The sequence below is a fragment of the Amaranthus tricolor genome, chromosome 5, assembly GCF_026212465.1.
Source record: "Amaranthus tricolor cultivar Red isolate AtriRed21 chromosome 5, ASM2621246v1, whole genome shotgun sequence".
In the NCBI taxonomy this organism is placed as follows: Eukaryota; Viridiplantae; Streptophyta; class Magnoliopsida; order Caryophyllales; family Amaranthaceae; genus Amaranthus; species Amaranthus tricolor.
In genome coordinates, this window is record NC_080051.1 from 9,432,187 (window position 1) to 9,450,958 (window position 18,772).

General features: G+C 32.9%; 1 protein-coding gene across 1 annotated transcript; it reads left to right on the top strand.

Moving 5' to 3' along the window:
• Window positions 1-15,038: 15,038 nt before the first annotated feature.
• LOC130813390 (uncharacterized) lies at window positions 15,039-16,508 on the top strand. Its single transcript, XM_057679220.1, has 2 exons — window positions 15,039-16,364; window positions 16,491-16,508. Exons 1-2 carry the CDS (start codon window positions 15,039-15,041, stop codon window positions 16,506-16,508), a joined length of 1,344 nt encoding a protein of 447 aa, XP_057535203.1.
• Window positions 16,509-18,772: the final 2,264 nt, after the last annotated feature.

Here is an 18,772-nt window from a genome sequence, read left to right on the forward strand (position 1 = left end):
AAAGAAACTGAAGTTCGCGAAGGAGATACTCTCCTAAGAGATCCAAGTGAAGAAGACGGAGCAGACCAACCAACAAACCCATCATCTCCGAATCCAAGTACACCTGAAAGTACAAGATCATTCCCAAGCTCAAGAAGCCAAACATCACGTTCAACTCCTCAACATCAAGAAGCCCGAAGATCAACACGAGATCGGCAACTACCATCATGGTTACAAGATTACCATTGTGACCAAGCAATGATGGCTCTCTTCTCTAGTGAGCCACAAACATTTCAAGAAGCAGCACAAGAAGAAACATGGATTGAGGCTATGAACGAAGAAATCAAAATGATTGAGAAGAATCACACATGGAAACTCGTAGACAAACCACAAGACAAGGAAGTCATCGGACTCAAGTGGGTCTACAAGGTGAAACATAATGATGATGGCTCCATCAACAAGTACAAAGCAAGGCTCGTAGCAAAGGGATATACGCAACAACTAGGAATCGACTTCGACGAAACATATGCCCTAGTTGTCCGCATGGAGACAATCAGAACAGTCCTGGCATTAGCAGCACAGCATCAGCTACCAGTCTTTCAACTCGATGTCAAATCAGCATTTCTAAATGGAGAACTCGAAGAAGAAGTGTACGTCGAGCAATCGCAGGGATACGTCATCAAAGGCCAAGAAGACAAAGTATATCGCCTTCGAAAAGCTGTGTACGGACTCAAACAAGCACCCCGAGCGTGGAACAGCAACATCGACAATTATCTTCTCCAGCATGGTTTCATCAAGAGTCCGAGTGAACCTTCACCATACATCAAGACACAAGGTAACAACTTTCTCATTTTATGCTTGTACGTGGATGATCTAATCTATACAGGCACACACCCAACGATGATCGAAGAATTTAAAAAGGTTATGATGAAGGAGTACGAGATGACAGACCTTGGTATAATAAAATACTTCCTTGGCATACAAATCAAACAAAGCCCAGGAAGAATATTTCTATCACAAGAGAAATATGCTGAAGACCTTCTCAAGAAATTCAACATGGGTGAATGTAAACCGCTGGCTACACCAATGGCAATCAATGAGAAGTTATCAAAGTACGATGGCAAACCAAAAGTCGACGAACCAATGTATCAAAGCTTGGTCGGCTCTCTTATCTATCTCACACATACAAGACCAGATCTAGTCAACGCTGTCAGCATCGTATCCAGGTTCATGAGTGAACTGAGCAAGGATCATCTAACAGCAGCAAAGAGGATTCTCAGATACATTAAGGGAACAAAAAGCTATGGGATCATGTACGAAACTGAAAAAGATTTCAAGCTCACAGGATACATCGATAGCGACTGGGCTGGAAGCGTGGATGATAGAAAAAGTACAAGCGGGTACGTATTTCAGCTTGGAAACAAGGTGGTCTCATGGTCATCAAAAAAACAGGAGACAGTAGCTTTATCATCAGTAGAAGCAGAGTACATTGCAGCAACAAGCGCAGCACGTGAAGCAGTCTGGCTCAGAAGGATATTAATCAATCTACAACATAAGCAAGAGACACCAACTACAATGTTCCGCGACAACATGCCAACAATAGCAATGACAAAGAATCCAGTGTTTCATAGCAGATCAAAACACATCGAGATACGACATCACTACATTTGTGAGTTAGTAGACAAGAAAGAGATCGAACTACAATTCTGCAAGACGGGGGAGCAGCTCGCAGACATTTTCACAAAACCCACATCAACTGAAAGATTTATCGAGTTCAGAAGACAACTTAGAATTCAAGATTTTTCAGATTAGGGGGAGTGTTAAAATAATCTAGAAAAATCTAGGATTTTAACTAAATATAAAAATATCTAAACTAAAGAATTAAAAAATAAAAATATCTAAGATAATATAATGGTAGATCCTAGAAAAGTAATTAAAAAAATAAAAATATCTAAGATATTTTAGTAAACATGCATGTATCGAAACCATGAGGTGCTTGTGAGTAATCTTTATGTGAAGAGCTATTGATTATGAAATCCTTGATCTTAGAATAGTTAGAGTATACGAGTGTCAGTAGAAGGCAGGGACCATCCCCTTATCTATTTAAGAATTGGATTTTGTCTTACTTGGAGTTAGAATGACTCCTTTATAGGTGCACTTTGTATTTTGTTTGAGTTGTTCAATGGGTTTTGGCAATCTGCTATCCCGGAACACTCTTTAATTGCAGAAAGCAGGAGTTATTCCCATTTGATTAAACATTAGATTACAATTAGTTGGCCTGACTCAACTGGATTATATCCGATTGATTTATTAGTCCCCTAGGTGAAATCCGACGGGATCACCGTATGGTGGGTATGAGCATACTTTTGTAATTGGGCGCCAATTGACCAATATCGCCCCTTGATCTAGGTGTTACCATGTGGGCTTTGCAAACCCCAATATGGTGGCCTCTTCACTGGGTTGGTACCCCAGTGTGTCTTTTTCTTGAAGGTAGGATCCGAGAGGGTGAGCTGGAGGGGGTATGAGCTCATACTTTGCCATGGGCGCTGGATGGCCGATAACGCCCTTGGCCATGTCACTATGGCATAAAGTAGAGAATAGATCCACTGATCAAAAGTTATACAATGATAGAATGTTTATTCATTGATCGAAAGTTATTTAATGTTGGAAACTTTAATCATTAATAGAAAGCTTACACATTGATAGAATGTTTACTCATTGATAGAAAATTTACTCACTGGTAGAATAGTTGATGCTAGTGAGAAGTGCCCCAACTTAAGTTTCCTCAAAGGAGTTACCAATCCCAAAAGATAGACTATGATCACACTTACTTTAGGAGAGACAAGCTCTATAAGGTCAGGTGTTAGGTAGTTTGTTAATTCCTTGGTTGAGTTGATACTACGCGTGTTTTACAAGAGTTTATGTTTTGAGAAGAGTGTGAAGACCTGCATTCTACCCAAGAACACATGGTTCGGGTTGGAAAGGGCGTAATGAGATTAAGAAGTATAGGAGGACGATAAACGGTTACTATTTGTGCTCTTGTCTTATGAAATCATCTTATGTTGTTGTATAACATAATGTTATCAGGTAGGCTGGCCTTATTATATTTGATGTTAGTTACTAACGTGTACGTGTTTGTGTTTATGTTTGACTGTTTGATGACTTTCTATGATTCTCTTGCTATTACACATTGGCCTTCGGTCTGATGTCGAGCAGCAGGAGGATCATAAATAGGCGTAGTAGGTATTGGAGCTTCTTTTGCTTTGCATTTCATTGGGGGAGAGTGATGAGGGCGAAGTATAACCTGTGTCATACCGTTATCTTTTGATTTTGTATCTCTTGTTTATTGTTTGTAAACTTTGGTTGTATACGTTTTTTTTATGAGGCCTTGTGTCCTCCTTTGTATATTTGTATTTCCGCTGCATAGTTTATAACTTTGTATGGTTATAAAGAGTTAAGTCATTTTTAAAATGCAAGCGTTGACACTGGAACCACGATCTATACTTGGCATATTGATTTGAGCAGCCGGCGATGAATCATTCCATCTTCTTGTGAGATTTTAAAGGCAATGATGTCTTAGATTAGTTTAATGTTTTTATTGTGCTAATCACTCTACCACATGTTCGTTTTGTTAGCCGAGATGCTGCCGAAATTTCCACTCACATTTATAAAGATTATTATTATTTTATTTATTTTATTTTCATGTAACACCTAAATTTTTTTTGGTTTCGTATAAGGGGTCGGAAATTTAGGGGTCGGAAATTTAGGGGTGTTACACTTAATTAATATACACATAATCAACATCAAATTGGACACGTTTAGAACTTACTTTAACATGAAAAGGATGGAAGATGATGATGAAGATGCTATCTACTTGGGCTCTTCTATTCCAACAACATCTAAAAAATCCAAGTTGAACATTCAATTAGGCTTCAAACTCCATATAAATTTTGTAGAGATTGAAATTAAACTCCATGAAGCTTTCTATGAGATAGGGGTTTTTCCATAGTAAGGAGATACTACTAATCTCTTGAGGATTTCAGAAAATATGAGAGAAAGAAGGTGAAATTTGGAGTATTCGTTGCTTGCTTACTTGGGAAAATGAAATTCAAGTTTTGCTTTACTTGTTCACTTGAATAATGGAAAATTCTAAATTTGGGATTACATATAGACTTGGAGAAGGTGAAATTGAAAATTTTGCTTGTGAAAGTGATGGGAATGATGGTGGGGATGACTTCTTGCATTACACATGTATAACAAGAAGGAAAGGGGTGGAGTGTTGGCTGACTATTAGATTAAGGTGGCATCACTTACACATTCAACAAGCTTAAGGTGTATGAACATACCCATATTTTTGTCGTATAATTTATTTTGTCCTCAAATAATAAAATAAAAAAGGGATGTCTAAAATGTGGTCAAATTTTATTTAAAAACGATAAACTCATTTCACTTATTCAAATAATAATTTTTAATGAAGACGTTTTTACAATTGTTTCATTTCCACCCTTCTGATCCTATTGAACCCCTTCTCCTCACCTCCTGCAGTTCTAGACCCACCGGTTTCAATATAGTGTTTTGTTATGGTTCTCGTGCAAGCCTTACCAGGTTCTTCGTGTTTCTTGGAACAATTTTTTCCTTACCTTTATCATATCGTGCCAATGGTACTTCAATTTTTCTTTGTTGCACAATCATTTTGTAACACCCTGCTATTTTTGTATAGAAAAAAATAAAATTAAATAAATAATAATAAAATGTAAATAAAGGATAATTAATAATAATATAAAGTGTGATACAAGTTAGATCGTTTTGTTTTAAACGTCACGTTTTTACATGAGTGACATATACTAATACCATATGTTTAAGATTTAAATTTTAAATTAAAAAAAATAAATAAAGGAAGTGGGCCGGTTATTGGAGGATTAAACGAGAGCATGAGTGTGTTAATTGAGAATATTTATGCTGCCTTAATTATGTGTGTAACCTCCCACAATATAACTCTAAGAAAATCCTAATTGTCATTCTTCCTTCCATTCTAATTTAAACATAAAAAAGAAAAGAAAAATCATAGAAAAACACCTCCCTTTGTGCGCCACTTATAGAGGAGTAGGAGGAATTTTATTAGCTTGGTTTTCTTAGTTTATCAATATTCAATTATTCTAAGTCTCAAAGTATTTGAAAGTATCATCTTATGTGTTTTTATTAGTTTTTATGTGATTATATTTTAAATTTACTAGTTGTGGGGCCGTCTGCTATACATGCAGTCCCCCGAGATATACTATTGAATTGTATAATGCTATTATACAATTTTATTAACAAATACGAATGAAAATATTGGAATATCAATGTGATGCAAATATGTGAAACATACAAGGCAACGTGTGTACGTTGGGGTGTCGATGTATAGTTGATGTGTCATTGGGACACAGAGATGGTGCGAGGGTTGAAATGTTTGTGAGCTGCTAATGATGACTAATGTGTTATATAACGCGAACATGTGGACAACCATTATTGATGGGTTGCTTAGTTCTATGAAGAGTAGTGGTTGAGCAGACTATGTTGTGGATATTGCTGTTGTGATGATGTACCCAAGCCTGATATCTAGACATATCAATGCTTAATGAGAGTTAAAATGACTACCTTAATTTAATAGTAGAGACTAAGAGATGCAAACTACAATAATGTTAAATAATTAATAATTGATTGAAAAATGAATAATAACAATCCTCTTCGTACTTTTTATTTGTGATGGATAGATAATAGATTGACAAAGACTTATTTCATTTCTTTATACTAGTACTTGCAATTCACTATTTAAGGTTCTAATTTATCCAAATCTAAGATTCAAAAGTTCATACTACATTCTTACATTATTAATCCAAACACAAGCTGCAAATAGCCACTTTGAAATTGTGCAGGAAGTTGCTGTAAATACATACGAATGTTTCATCTTTTCATTGAGCAAAATGAGAATTGAGTAAACAAGTAATTTAATTTATAGATAATAAGAGAACTAAAAGTAAAGGAGAGATAATCATGTATTCAGTAAATTAATATTCTCATCGTTCTTTAGCTGAATTGCTAAAAACCACATAATAGCAAATAACAAATTGCATTCAAGTGAGCATCAACTTTAATCAATTTAGAAACCTAGAAAAATAAATTGAAACAAATAACCAAATTTGAGTTATTTTGAGAAATATAAAATTGAATAAGATTTGAGGAATTGAAACAAATATCCAGAGATGAGTAATAACTTGAAGCTAATTTTACGAAAATAATCAGATTTGAGGAATTGAATAAGATGAATACAAAATGGATAAATGAATTGACAAATAATGAATTTAGGGTTCATCAAAAGAAGGAAACCCTCAATGTCAATTTCAATTTCAATCCCATATTAGCACAAATAAAAATATATAATCAAAGTTTCCAAAAACCTGAGAATGAAATGGAAAGAGTGAAGAAGCAGCAGGAAAACGAGGAAAAAAAAATGAGAAAGTAGAAAAATGGGAGAAAAAAATGAGAATGAATAGTGAAAACACAATTCATTTTTGTAGAAATGAATAGTGTCTTCTTCTTAGCCATATTTTATATAAAACTAGTTGTGGGGCCTCACGTGGTCCCCTAAGTTACACTATTAAATGTAATCGTATTGTGCGATACATTTTTATTAACAATAATGCGAATGAAAATATCGAAATCTAAAAACGTTTTAAAGGGTGAATGATGCAAGGGTCGAAGGTGTATAGTTAGTAGTAGGTAGTATAATTAAAGTGAGACACGTAAAATATTAAAGTCGTTATATGTACAAGGCACTTGTCTTGTGATGAATGATGATCGTTTGATTCACACATCTACATTGCCAAATTGATTTTTTTTTTGCCTTTGCTTGTCAATCTGAGTTTTTTTTTTAATCTTTTAACACAAAATTACCTTATAAGACACATTTAGTCATCATTGTAATTATTTTAATATTAGTTTGTCCAAATTGAATATCAGATTATAGACAAGAATTTTAAAGAAGGACAAAAATGAATTTTTTAATTAGAAGACTTAAGCTTTATTAGCTAGAATTCTAAATCCCTAAATGACATTGTACTAAACTAGCAAAACTCACAAACAAATTGAAAATAAACCCCAAACAAACATAAAGGAGAACAAAACTCACAAAATGCAAAATTTTATCATGAACAATTACTCTGTTCGCCTGAAGTTGGTATGAAACTTTATCCTCAAATCAAATTACTTTTATAAAGTGAGACAAACAAATTCAATATCATTATTTGCATCTTTCAATAATTCTTAACGTATTTATGATAACCTAGTAGACATCAAACAAAAAAATTGGCAACAAGTAGACTTGTGCTTTGGGGCGGATAAGGGTTGTGTCAGAATTAAATAAAACGAGTCGGGTCTGGCAGAGTCTTGGAAAACGTAATGCGGGCTTATGTCACTTCATCAGCTATTTGATTTCTTTTTTTCATTTTCCCATTTCTTCGCGTACTCTCTCAGTTTCTTCCTTTCTCATTTTCTTTCTCATTTTCCCAATTTCTTCATTTTCTCTCTTAGTTTTTCCTTACATCTTAATTTCTGCCATTTAATTCAATAAAATCGATAGTTGTGTTTGGTTGTTTTTTTTATTTGATTTGATGCGGGTTTATAATTCTTCTGATTTCTTGTGATTTGTCCTCGTCTGGTCATATTTCTTTTTTTTTTAATTTCTATCTATTACTTATAAAATGCGTAAAATAAAATACATCAGATTACAAGAATTTCATCTATTAATATTCTTAATATTAATATTAATTAATATATATTAATATTAATATCAATATTAATATTAATCATTAATATTAATTACTATTCACAATATTTATAATAGGTAATAGATAATAAATAATAGATAACAGTTTGATCAATCAACAAGCCAAAAGTCAACAAAAAAACTAGATAAAAAGTCATAAACCAAACGACCCTAGGGTTATTAATAGTGAAAACACTTTCATTTTTGTTGAAATGAATAGTGTTAAAACCATAATCACATGTTATAGTTAATAGATAATATATAGACACAAAAAAGCAAATGCTAACAAATGCATGATACCACCAGCAAAGGAAAGTAAATGTTAACAAAGGCAATTCAATTGATGACATGGCGCATGACATGACATCTTGTTGGCTAAAGTACTATTCATTTTTCAAATGTGAATAGTGTTGAAAGTATCGCTACATTTTATAGATTGTAGGTAGACAAGAACATAAATTAAATTCTTTTGAGTTTAATTGTTAAATGTTTGGTTCATTATGTTATGTGAAATTCTTGAAAATATGTATGATTAATATATTTGTTGTTTAAATTATTTTTTTTATAGAGAATGTGGATAAAGAAAATAGAACATGAGATACTTTTTTTCTTTTATAAAATATATAAATTTCAATTTGTTACAAAAAAAAATTATATATATGTGTCTATAATATTGTTATATGGATCTAGTAGTTTTTATGAAGAAAATCTGATTTTCATAAATGTTCTTTGTTAAAAAAAAATATATAACCTCATGAGATTGAGTTCTTGTTAATATATAAAAGTTTTATGATGTGAAGATAATATATAGTTTTTAAAATTGATGTTGTATCTATGTGTGTTTGAAGAACGGTATGAACTATGTATAAATTCTTTTGTTTATAAATCTTTGTTATTGAAAATGAGATCTAAAATTTAAGTATATAAAATGGAGTTGATAGGCGCATGAATAAGAAAATTATGTTTTATTTGATGTTATTCTAAGCCTTGATCGTTACTATGGTGTTGAATATTTTATGATTTGAATTAAAAGGGTTACAAGATGTGTTTCGTTGTTAGATTCTTTATCAGTTAAGGATATAATTAAAATAATTATCTAACAAAAACACAAGATTTCATAAAATTGATTTTGAGCAATAAGTTTCTACCTCGTTACGCATGTCGCGCCCTTATGGGTTCAATGAGCTATTTTTGGAGCGTTTCAGTGTTCGGATGGATTAAAAATCGTGTCCATGCCTAAAATGAGTAGAATAGTAAAAGATTATTAAAAATTATGAAATTTAGTATTCAAGGTAATTGGTAGCTTACGGACGCAACAACAAAGTCGTTTTTTCTGTTTGGACTATATAAGGGCTGAACGTTTCTTTCTTTAAAAAAATAATGTTAATTAAATGATGAATGTGTACATGTAATTAAAGTAATTTGTTTGTGCGGTCAAATTGGGAGTTACTTGTTGTTAGGACCTTAATTTGTAAGGGGTCATTAAGGTGCTTATTTGAATTAAGAGATTTTGTCACGTGCATATTTAACAAGGTACATACACACTTAAACTTGGTTGTGCATAATTATCCTGGATATTGATATGCTTGTTTTGGAGCACATTTACGACCCGGTTGTAGTGTCAAGTCTCGCGGTTTTAGATTGATATTATGCACTTACCTTGTTCTTGTCTTTCAGTTGTTTTAAGGTCATTTCAAGTGTTTTCAAAGATTTCAAGGGTAAATTGCGTTGATTTCAAAGCTTAGAAAAGCAAAGACTCGGCTGAACCCCTCCTCCATGTAGTCAAATGGACACCTGCTTGGGCGAATGAGCCTCCATTCGGTTGAATGAAGGTGTTGCTCTTGCTTAAACATTTACACAAACTTTTAGAATAGGCGAATGAGCTTCCATTCGGTCGAATGAAGCTCATTCGAGAGAATGGGAATTTAATTTGAGATAATGGACCATCAAAAGCAAAGACATTTCTCATTACATACTGTAAACAACAAATGCCTATCAGTTTGGTCGATTGAAACTTCATTCGGAAGAATGAAGGGTAAATTCGGTCGAATGGGCTCCAGAACTGCGCAATTTTGTTTCTTCGCAATCTTAATTCCAAGGGTTATTTTAGGTCTTTCTTCCCACTTTGTTTAGGGTCTATAAATACCCCAAATTTCTGTAAAACCCTTATGCCTACTTTGAGAGCTCCTCACCTTGACTTAGAACATCAATTTATTGCTTTCTTTCATTCATGCCCTAGCTAGATTTAAGCTTTCCTTTAGTGTTTTCAAGTCTTTACATTTAAGTCTTTCTTTTAAGCCTTGTATTGGAATTCAAGTCTTTCATTCAAGCAATTAGTTTATGTAAGTTTTCATTTCATTGCTTTATGTCATTTAATGCTTTCCTCTATTGTTTTGGTTGATTTCTTTGCAATGATAGAGTGGTTATTGTTCTCGCCTTCATTTATTGCTTTCTTTATTCTTTAATATTGTTATTGTCTTCATTTATTGCTTCTCTATTTCTTATTGTAGTTTTCACTTTAATTTATTCATTTCTTATATCATAGCTTTGTTTATTGCTTATGCCCTAGCTATTATTAGGATGAGTGAGTAGTTTTCTTAGGGAATTGATTAGTGAAACCCTAAGATTGGACTTGTTCTTCATGTGTAGGGTTAGGGTTTGAGATTGATGATGATTGCTTGATTGATATTCGATGCCAATCTTATCCTTCCACTTTTTAGGAGACATAGGACGATTATAGGCTGTTCGTGTGATTTATAAGGTCACCAAATTTTTCTCGTCATCTCGAGTATCTTGATTGATTATCTTTTGGTTTTCCTTGACCTAGCTTATCTTGTGTCCATATCAACCTTTCTAGGGTGGATTTAATCTACCCGCGTTTGTCTTTCATTGCTTATTATCGTTTTTATTCTTGCTTTGTTATTATGGCTATTAGTTTAGTTCAAACAACCCAACATTTCATATACACCCCCGAATAATGAATTGGGAAGTCCTTCTAAGGATAATTTGGTTTGGAATATCCAATAGGATTGTGGAAAGGATACTACAAATAAGGAGAATTGAAAATTTAGTACCCAATAAGGTAATTTGGTCTCTATTGGGAGGGACCTAATAAGGGCCACCATTTGGGGGGAGGGGTATGCATACTTTTAACCTCGACAACCCGTTAAGAGTAATCAATGATCATTGCTTTTGCCTATACAATTGGCGGCAACTCATTGTTAGTTACCGGAAAGTTAATTGAACATCAGAAAAGAAAAAAGAAGCGACGACTCGTCACGTTACCCAACCCACAAGTAGAGACTCAATTCTAATTTCTAGAGAGTTTTGTTCGTTGATTTTAATGAAGCAACGAGCCGCCAATATGTGGTGAACACTTCTCCTTAGGTCCCTGAATCTTTCTTCACGTACACTTTTCCACTACTTGACAATTGAAGGTTTTAATGTAATTAATTATTTTAGGAAAATTTGAAAATAATACACTCAATTATTTCTCATTAATTGAAAATATTCCTAACTACTATAGCCCCCATGTATTATAAAATTTATAATACTTAACCTTAAACACTATGTATATTATTTTCAACTGATTATTTTGGGGATATGTGAGTTCATGAGCAACATTCGAGGGCATAGTAGGCTAAGTATCCCAATACTTAGGAGTATACAGGGTGAAATAATAGTTGGAGGTATTTTAAGTTAATGAGCAATAATTGAGAGTATTATTTATAATTTTCCATCATATTATAATAATTTTAGAATTTGTTTGTTACTCAGGAAGAGTGTTTCCCTAGAACACTAATAGTAATAGAAAATTTGGTTTTAGTTTTAAAAACAAGTAGTAGTTTTGAGTAGTATTTTTAATTTCATAAATTTTTACTTAAGACCGTCTTTTGTAAAGATGGCTCTCAAAAGTCTAGCCCAAATTTAATTTATGTCAATTTTAAAAAAACTGCTGCTAAAATCAAAGTATGCGTGTTAAGTGAAAAGTGAAAAATCACATAATATATTTGAAATTATAAGAACATCTATTTGGGGTTATAACATAATACATTTGTGGGGTTATAACTTCAAATATATAATGTTATAACTCCATATAAATTATGTTATAACATCCAAATATATGCTGGTATAACACCAAATGTAATATGTTATAACTAGAGCTGTTCAAAAGTGACCCGACTCGAAAATCCAAACCGAAACTGAAAGTAAACCGACCCGAAAATGTGTTTCTTTTTTTGGTTTATCGAACCGACAGTACCCGAATCGAAATTGTACCCGAACTGGTTGACAACCGAAATTGGGAAAGCTGAACCCGAGCTGTAACCGATTTTTGTAATCGACACATAACCGTTAACCGAGATTACCCGAACCTAATAATGACCGACCCCAGTCATATCCGACTCGAATCATGCTCGAAACCGAATTCTATCCTGCTAAAACCGACTTAACCCGAACGAATTTTAGATCGAACTGCTGTAAACCTGAACCAATTTAGAAGTATGATAGACTCATATTCAATCATCTTATATGCTAAGCAAATAAAGTGTTAGATATTTTAATAAATTAAATTTTATAAATACATGGTTTTCTATATTTAGAGTTAATAATCAATGGTCAATGTTTATTTAACTACTTTTAATCGAATTAGATGAATATTGATAGAACTTTATAATTTTAATTTCCGGTCAAACAAGTTAAAGTAACAAAATAATTATGATTACTAATTAATTTGCATTTTAACTATTTTGCTTTAAATAAAGGGAATCTTGTCATCAATTAAAAATTGACTAACAACTTAATTTGATATTGATTCGATCGATAGTAATTAGTAATACGTAGCTAAATTTTGCTTTTAAAAAAAAACTCGAACCCGATCTGTACCCGACAAAACCGAACCAATTAGTAATCGATGACAATCCGAGACCGATTGACACTCGACACGAACTTCAACTGACACCGAACTGATGCTAACCGGATAGCTTGAATTACCGATCTCCAATCGAACTGTGACTAACCAACTCGACTCGAGTGTGACCCGTTGTAACACAGAGTCGAAAATAACCGATCCGAAATGCAACCGAACCGAATGACACCCGTCCGATACCGACCCGATCTCCCGAATGAACACCTCTAGTTATAACCCCAAATAAATGTTATTATAACTCTAAATATATTATGTGACTTTTCACGTTCTACTTGGTACGCGCTTTGATTTCAGAAGCAGTTTTTTTTTAATTTAATATTAACTAAATTTAGACTGAGCTTTTGAGAGCCGTCTTTACATAAGACGGTCTCTCAAGAGAGCATCTGTTTTAATTTTGGCAGTTCTATTATAGTTTTCTGTAGGTTTACACAAAACACGGCGTATTCAATTTCTTTATTTTTAATTACTTTATTTAAGCCAATAAAATTTATTTGCTGTCATTCTATAAGTTCTTCTATTCTTTTTATTCAGCATTAATATTTAATTGTTTTGTTGTTAGATTCAATTATGGCTAACGTTATTCTTAGGAGTTTATTTATGCATATGAATACGTTTCATATATGAGATTGAACAAGGATCCGTATTTTTTGTATAGAATAATATGATTTGATTTATTGTATATTGAATCTATCATCAAATTTATGTTTGATGAGCCTTAGTTTAAATATATTAAATAACCTTTTCAATATAACGTAAGTTTGAGATTTAAAGTAATTTAGAATTGAGGTAAATTTAGGTTAAATTTATACTAGTGCAACCATTAAAATCAAATATCTTTAGCGACCAACTAGCGACCAGCGTGCCGGTCGCTAAAATTAGAGAGTCAAACCTCCTGTCATTTCAATGCTTTAGCGACCAACCAGCGACCATACTGGCGGTCGCTAAATATTGATTATAAAAGCCGTGTATTCTGCTCTCATTTCTCATTTCCTACAACTCTATCTTCACTTACCTTATACTTCTTCATTCCTTATACGCGTTATTATCTTTCCAACTCCATTTTTTCTTTTCATCCATTATTCTCAATCTCTATTTATGTTCTTTTCTTTCTTAATCTCATCCTCATCATCTTGGGGTTACAACTTATTTTCAACTCTAAAATTCTCATCTTGTTATTAAAAGGTTAGTATTTATTATATATTTTTTTGTATTTTTTCAATGTTCTTGATGATTATGATAATATTTTGTTTCATGATGCCTTTTTTTTTATCAATTTCGAATTATGGTATAACTTGAGCATGTTTAATGTTATTTTTTTTCCTAGATTTTGTTTTATGTTATTTTCGACATATTTTTATGTTTTTTTTTTAATATTTTCGAATAATGGCATTTTTGAAACATGTTTAGTGCTAATATTTTCCAGTTTTTTCTTATACTCCCTCCGATCTTTTGATATAGTCCCATATAGCTTGGGCACGGATATTAAGGGTTGTGTGGGGTCCATGTAAAAGGTGGTAGTTGGGTATTTTTAAGTAAGTGGATTAATTGTTAATGATTTCCTCTTTTTGATTAATAAAGTACATGGAATGAATTTTGGAGGGAAAATTGGGTTTGACATTGTTTGAGCTTTAATAATTGAAATTAATACATTTCCGAATTTTTTATAATTAAACAACCATTAAACTAGTTAATTTAAATTACAGAAAATTACATCAAATAAATTACAAAAACCGTCAAATTCATAAAATAAGCTAAGTCTTCAATACTTCCTTGATTTCTTCAACGTTTTTTGAACGGCAATTGAAAACGAGCAACCCTCTCGCCACATGCGCATGCGGATATTAAATCTTTCGTTGACTTCAGATTTATAAAAAAACAAACACGGTATGCATTTAGTGTTGAAAATTAATTAAATAACTACAAAAAATCAAAATGTTTCATTTTGAAAGGAAGCCATCAATGAGAAAAATACAGCTGATCAAATGATACTGGAACAAAAATAAGCTGATAAAGGGAAAACAATTGAGTTGACAATTAGAAGATAAATACAGCAAAGGGAAATGGAGACAGATGGATCAAATGAGTTGACAATTAGTAACACAATAAAGGGAAACCAAAAAATTAATGTCAATGGCGCCAAAAATGAAAAAAAATTGCGCCCATACAGATGCAATTCCAGTATATAAGACAGCATTAAGTGAAGATATCAAACACTTCATTTAATTTCCACCAACTTCAACACAGTATATACAATGGGAAAAAAAAAAGATGTAGATAATTTTACTAAGACTCAAATAATGCATGACCTTTTAACATCAGCAAACAGTAATGGGAAGCTACAACACGGGTTCATCAATGAAATTGCGAAGAAGTACGATTTGCATAGGAGGACAATCGGAAGGATATGGAGACAGATGCGTGATCAAAAAAAAAAACAAAGTTCCAATTAATGTCAACAATATGAAGTCATTGACCAACGGTAAAGCTCCAATCGCCTTTGATGAAAACAAATTCAAATCAATTGAAAAAGCGAAGAAGACAACCTTAAGATCACTTTCAAAGGCCATGGAAGTTAGCTACAGCACAGTATGCAGATGGAAAAAAAAGAGGTACTTTCGAAAGCACACCAACGCAATCAAACCGTTACTTACAGACAAAAATAAACTCGACAGGTTAATTTTTTGTCTTAGTAGTTGCATTTTAGATGAGCAAACAAAGAATTTCACATTTAATGAAATGAAAAATGTAGTCCACATTGATGAAAAGTTGTTTTACATTACAAGGACACAACAAACATTTTATCTAACTCAAGATGAAATAGAGCCTCATAGAGAAATCCAATCAAAAAGATTTATCCCCAAGATCATGTTTATGTGTGCCGTTGCAAGACCGATCTTTTCTATTGAAGGTGAGATGATTTTTGATGGAAAGATAGGCATTTTTCCTTTCACACATGAAGTGGCAGCACAAAGGAGTTCAAAAAACAGAAAGAGAGGAGAGCCAGAGACCAAACCAATACAATCAATCACTAAAGAACACACAAGAGACATGATTGTGCACAAGATACTACTAGCAATTAGAATTAAATGGCCATCAGATTTAAGCAAAACAATTTTCATTCAACAGGACAATGCTAAACCACACATTTTAGATGATGATGAGGTGTTTAGAGAGGTGGCTACACTTGATGGATTTAACTTCCACTTAGTGCAACAACCTCCTAACTCACCGGATATGAATGTGCTAGACTTAGGGTTCTTTAGGTCAATACAATCTTTACAGCATCAAAAATCAGCATACAACTACTCACAATTAGTTAAGGCAGTAACTACAGCATTTGACAATCTGACACCAAATGCACTGAAGAATGTATGGATCACATTGCAAGCATGTAAAATTGAAGTTATTAAGAAACTAGGTGGTATGGATTATGCAATTCCACACATGAGCAAAGCAAAACTACAAAGGGAAGGGAGACTCCCACATTGTTTGGGGGTACAGCAGGAAACAATTTACCAGGCACTAAGATATCTGGAAACAAAGGTGGATAAAACTACATTGGAGGGCATTTTATTTTACTTGGGGATCACAGACGAATCAGTTTTCCATCAACTTCATGAGTATATTCCAGCAACAACAGAAGCAACATCACAAGCAACAACAGAAGCAATACCAGAAGCAACAACAGAAGCAACACCAGCATGAACACCAGAACCATGTAAATATGACACACATGAGTATACTTTTGGGTTACCTTTTGTACTCACTTTTGGGTTACAGTGTAAGGTAAATGTTTAGGTCTAAACATGATGTAATAATTAAATAGGGGAGATGTTTAGCCGTAAACATTTAGAAGGAAAAAGCATGTAACAATTTATTGATGGCTTCAAAAACAAAATGAAAAACAAATTCATCTCAGAGATACAATTTGAACTCATCACAGATAACCCAAATCCCATACTAATTGCCTCCTACATCTGGTAAGAACATAGCCTCCTAAACATAATGTTTGGTGGCTTATGAACTTAAAACCCTAGATTGGTGGCAAAATGAATGGATTTAGGGATTTTGTAGCTATAATCAATTGTTTACCCTCAAAAAAAAAAATCATAGGGCAACAAAAACAGAACACGAAATACATGCATACCATCACTAGCACATAAACAAAATCATCATTAGTCATAGAGGAAAGATGTATCCATACGAGAAAATGGGCCTCGAACATCAAAATCAGAAACCAAATCAACATCATCCAACGATTCTTCATCTGAGGAAGGGAACAAGTTCTCAATGTATAGATCTTGAAGATCCAGTTGTAAATCAAACATTCCCTGTATTTCTTCATCTTCATAAGTTATACTTCTTCCCCAGTTAGGATCCGTTTCATCAGAAGTCGTAGGTAGGCGATTGTAGAAATCGAACCACGGGTTAGGAGATCCAATCATAGGATCACTTTCTTGGGACGAAGACAAACAAGAAAGACAAGACGTTGGTGAGGCCATGTTCGAAAAAACCCAGAAAAGATGGGAAAAAACCCAGATTTACAAAATCCCTAAAAGCATTAGGGTTTCAAAGAAGACGAAGATGGTGGAAAAAAAATGAAGATGAAGATAATAAACCGTAAACCAAGGTATTCTTGGGGATGAAGATGAAGATCAGTGAAGAACACGAACACAGGTTGAGGATGAAGATGAGAGAGAGGGAGAGAGAGGGAGGGATGGGAAGGGATTCAGAGTAGGTGAGGTTATAAAAGGGAGGGAATGATTAAGGTGAGGTTAGAGTGTTAATTATTTTAGGTTAGTAGGGTTAACGGGGTAAAATCGTAATTACGTGTGTGAACTAAGGGTATTTAAGTAAAAAAGGATTGCCAAAAATAGAAATGGGACTAATTCAAAGGTTTTGCCAAAAAAGGAAATGGGACTAATTCATAAGATCGGAGGGAGTATTATATTTAGTTTTAAATCGTTTTTTTTTTAATATTTCAAGAACAATCGAAAGGTCAAAGAGCCACAGCCTATGAAGTACAATAATCAATTATGGGAAGCGGTGCAAATGGTAAATGAAGTTCAATAATCAATTAAGGAAAGCAGTGCAAATGCCAAATGTTCAGACTGTCTATGAGACTCACCAAAGGCTGACTGAACAAATTCAAAGAGAACGAGAATTCTTTTTTAAAATTCATTCAATCCCATCTCAATTTGTAACAACCCTCTCTTCCAAATAAATGATTAAATATATGTACTTTTTGTGACTTTGTACATAAACTTTAATTATATATATATATATATATATATATATATATATATATATATATATATATATATATATATATATATATATATATATATATATATATATATATATATATATATATATATATATATATATATTTCCAGCTCTTTATTTTTATTTATTTGATTTATGTGTGTATATATATATTTATTTTAATATTACAACAAAAATTATATATATATATATATATATATATATATATATATATATATATATATATATATATATATATATATATATATATATACTAGTAAATATAATAGGCGACAGTTGGCGACGGAAAGCGGGTCGCTAAGCAGGCTGATAGGCCGGCGACGACACAGCTACGACATGGTGGTCGCCCGGTGGCGACTAAATAGCTAGAAGATGGTGGTCGCCAGGTTGGCGACGGGAGTCGGGTCGGAAATTGGTCGCTAAGAAAAGGCGAGGAAATGGCGTCCATTTTGAGATTAGCGACGAAAGGAATAACGACCACCTCGTATCTCGTCGCCAGCCCGTCGCCAAACCTACTTTTTGACCGTTTAGCTATCAAATGGCGATGAAATGGTTTGTCGCCATTTTATTATTTTTTTGTAGTGGATAATAATCGATATAGCGAAAGTTTGAGATTAATTAAATCACTTTTAGTCATTTAAAGATTCAATTTTATATAATTAGTAGAATAATTGATTTTCGTTATAGAATTCGGAGATTTGTTATATTCTAGACACTTTATTTATTGATTAAAGCCCACATTTTAATTCTTTATCTTATTAGTATATATTTATATC

What these genes read in the sequence shown, in the direction of transcription:
- LOC130813390 (XM_057679220.1), top strand. Translation starts at nt 15,039, where the DNA reads ATGGGAAGCTACAACACGGGTTCATCAATGAAATTGCGAAGAAGTACG.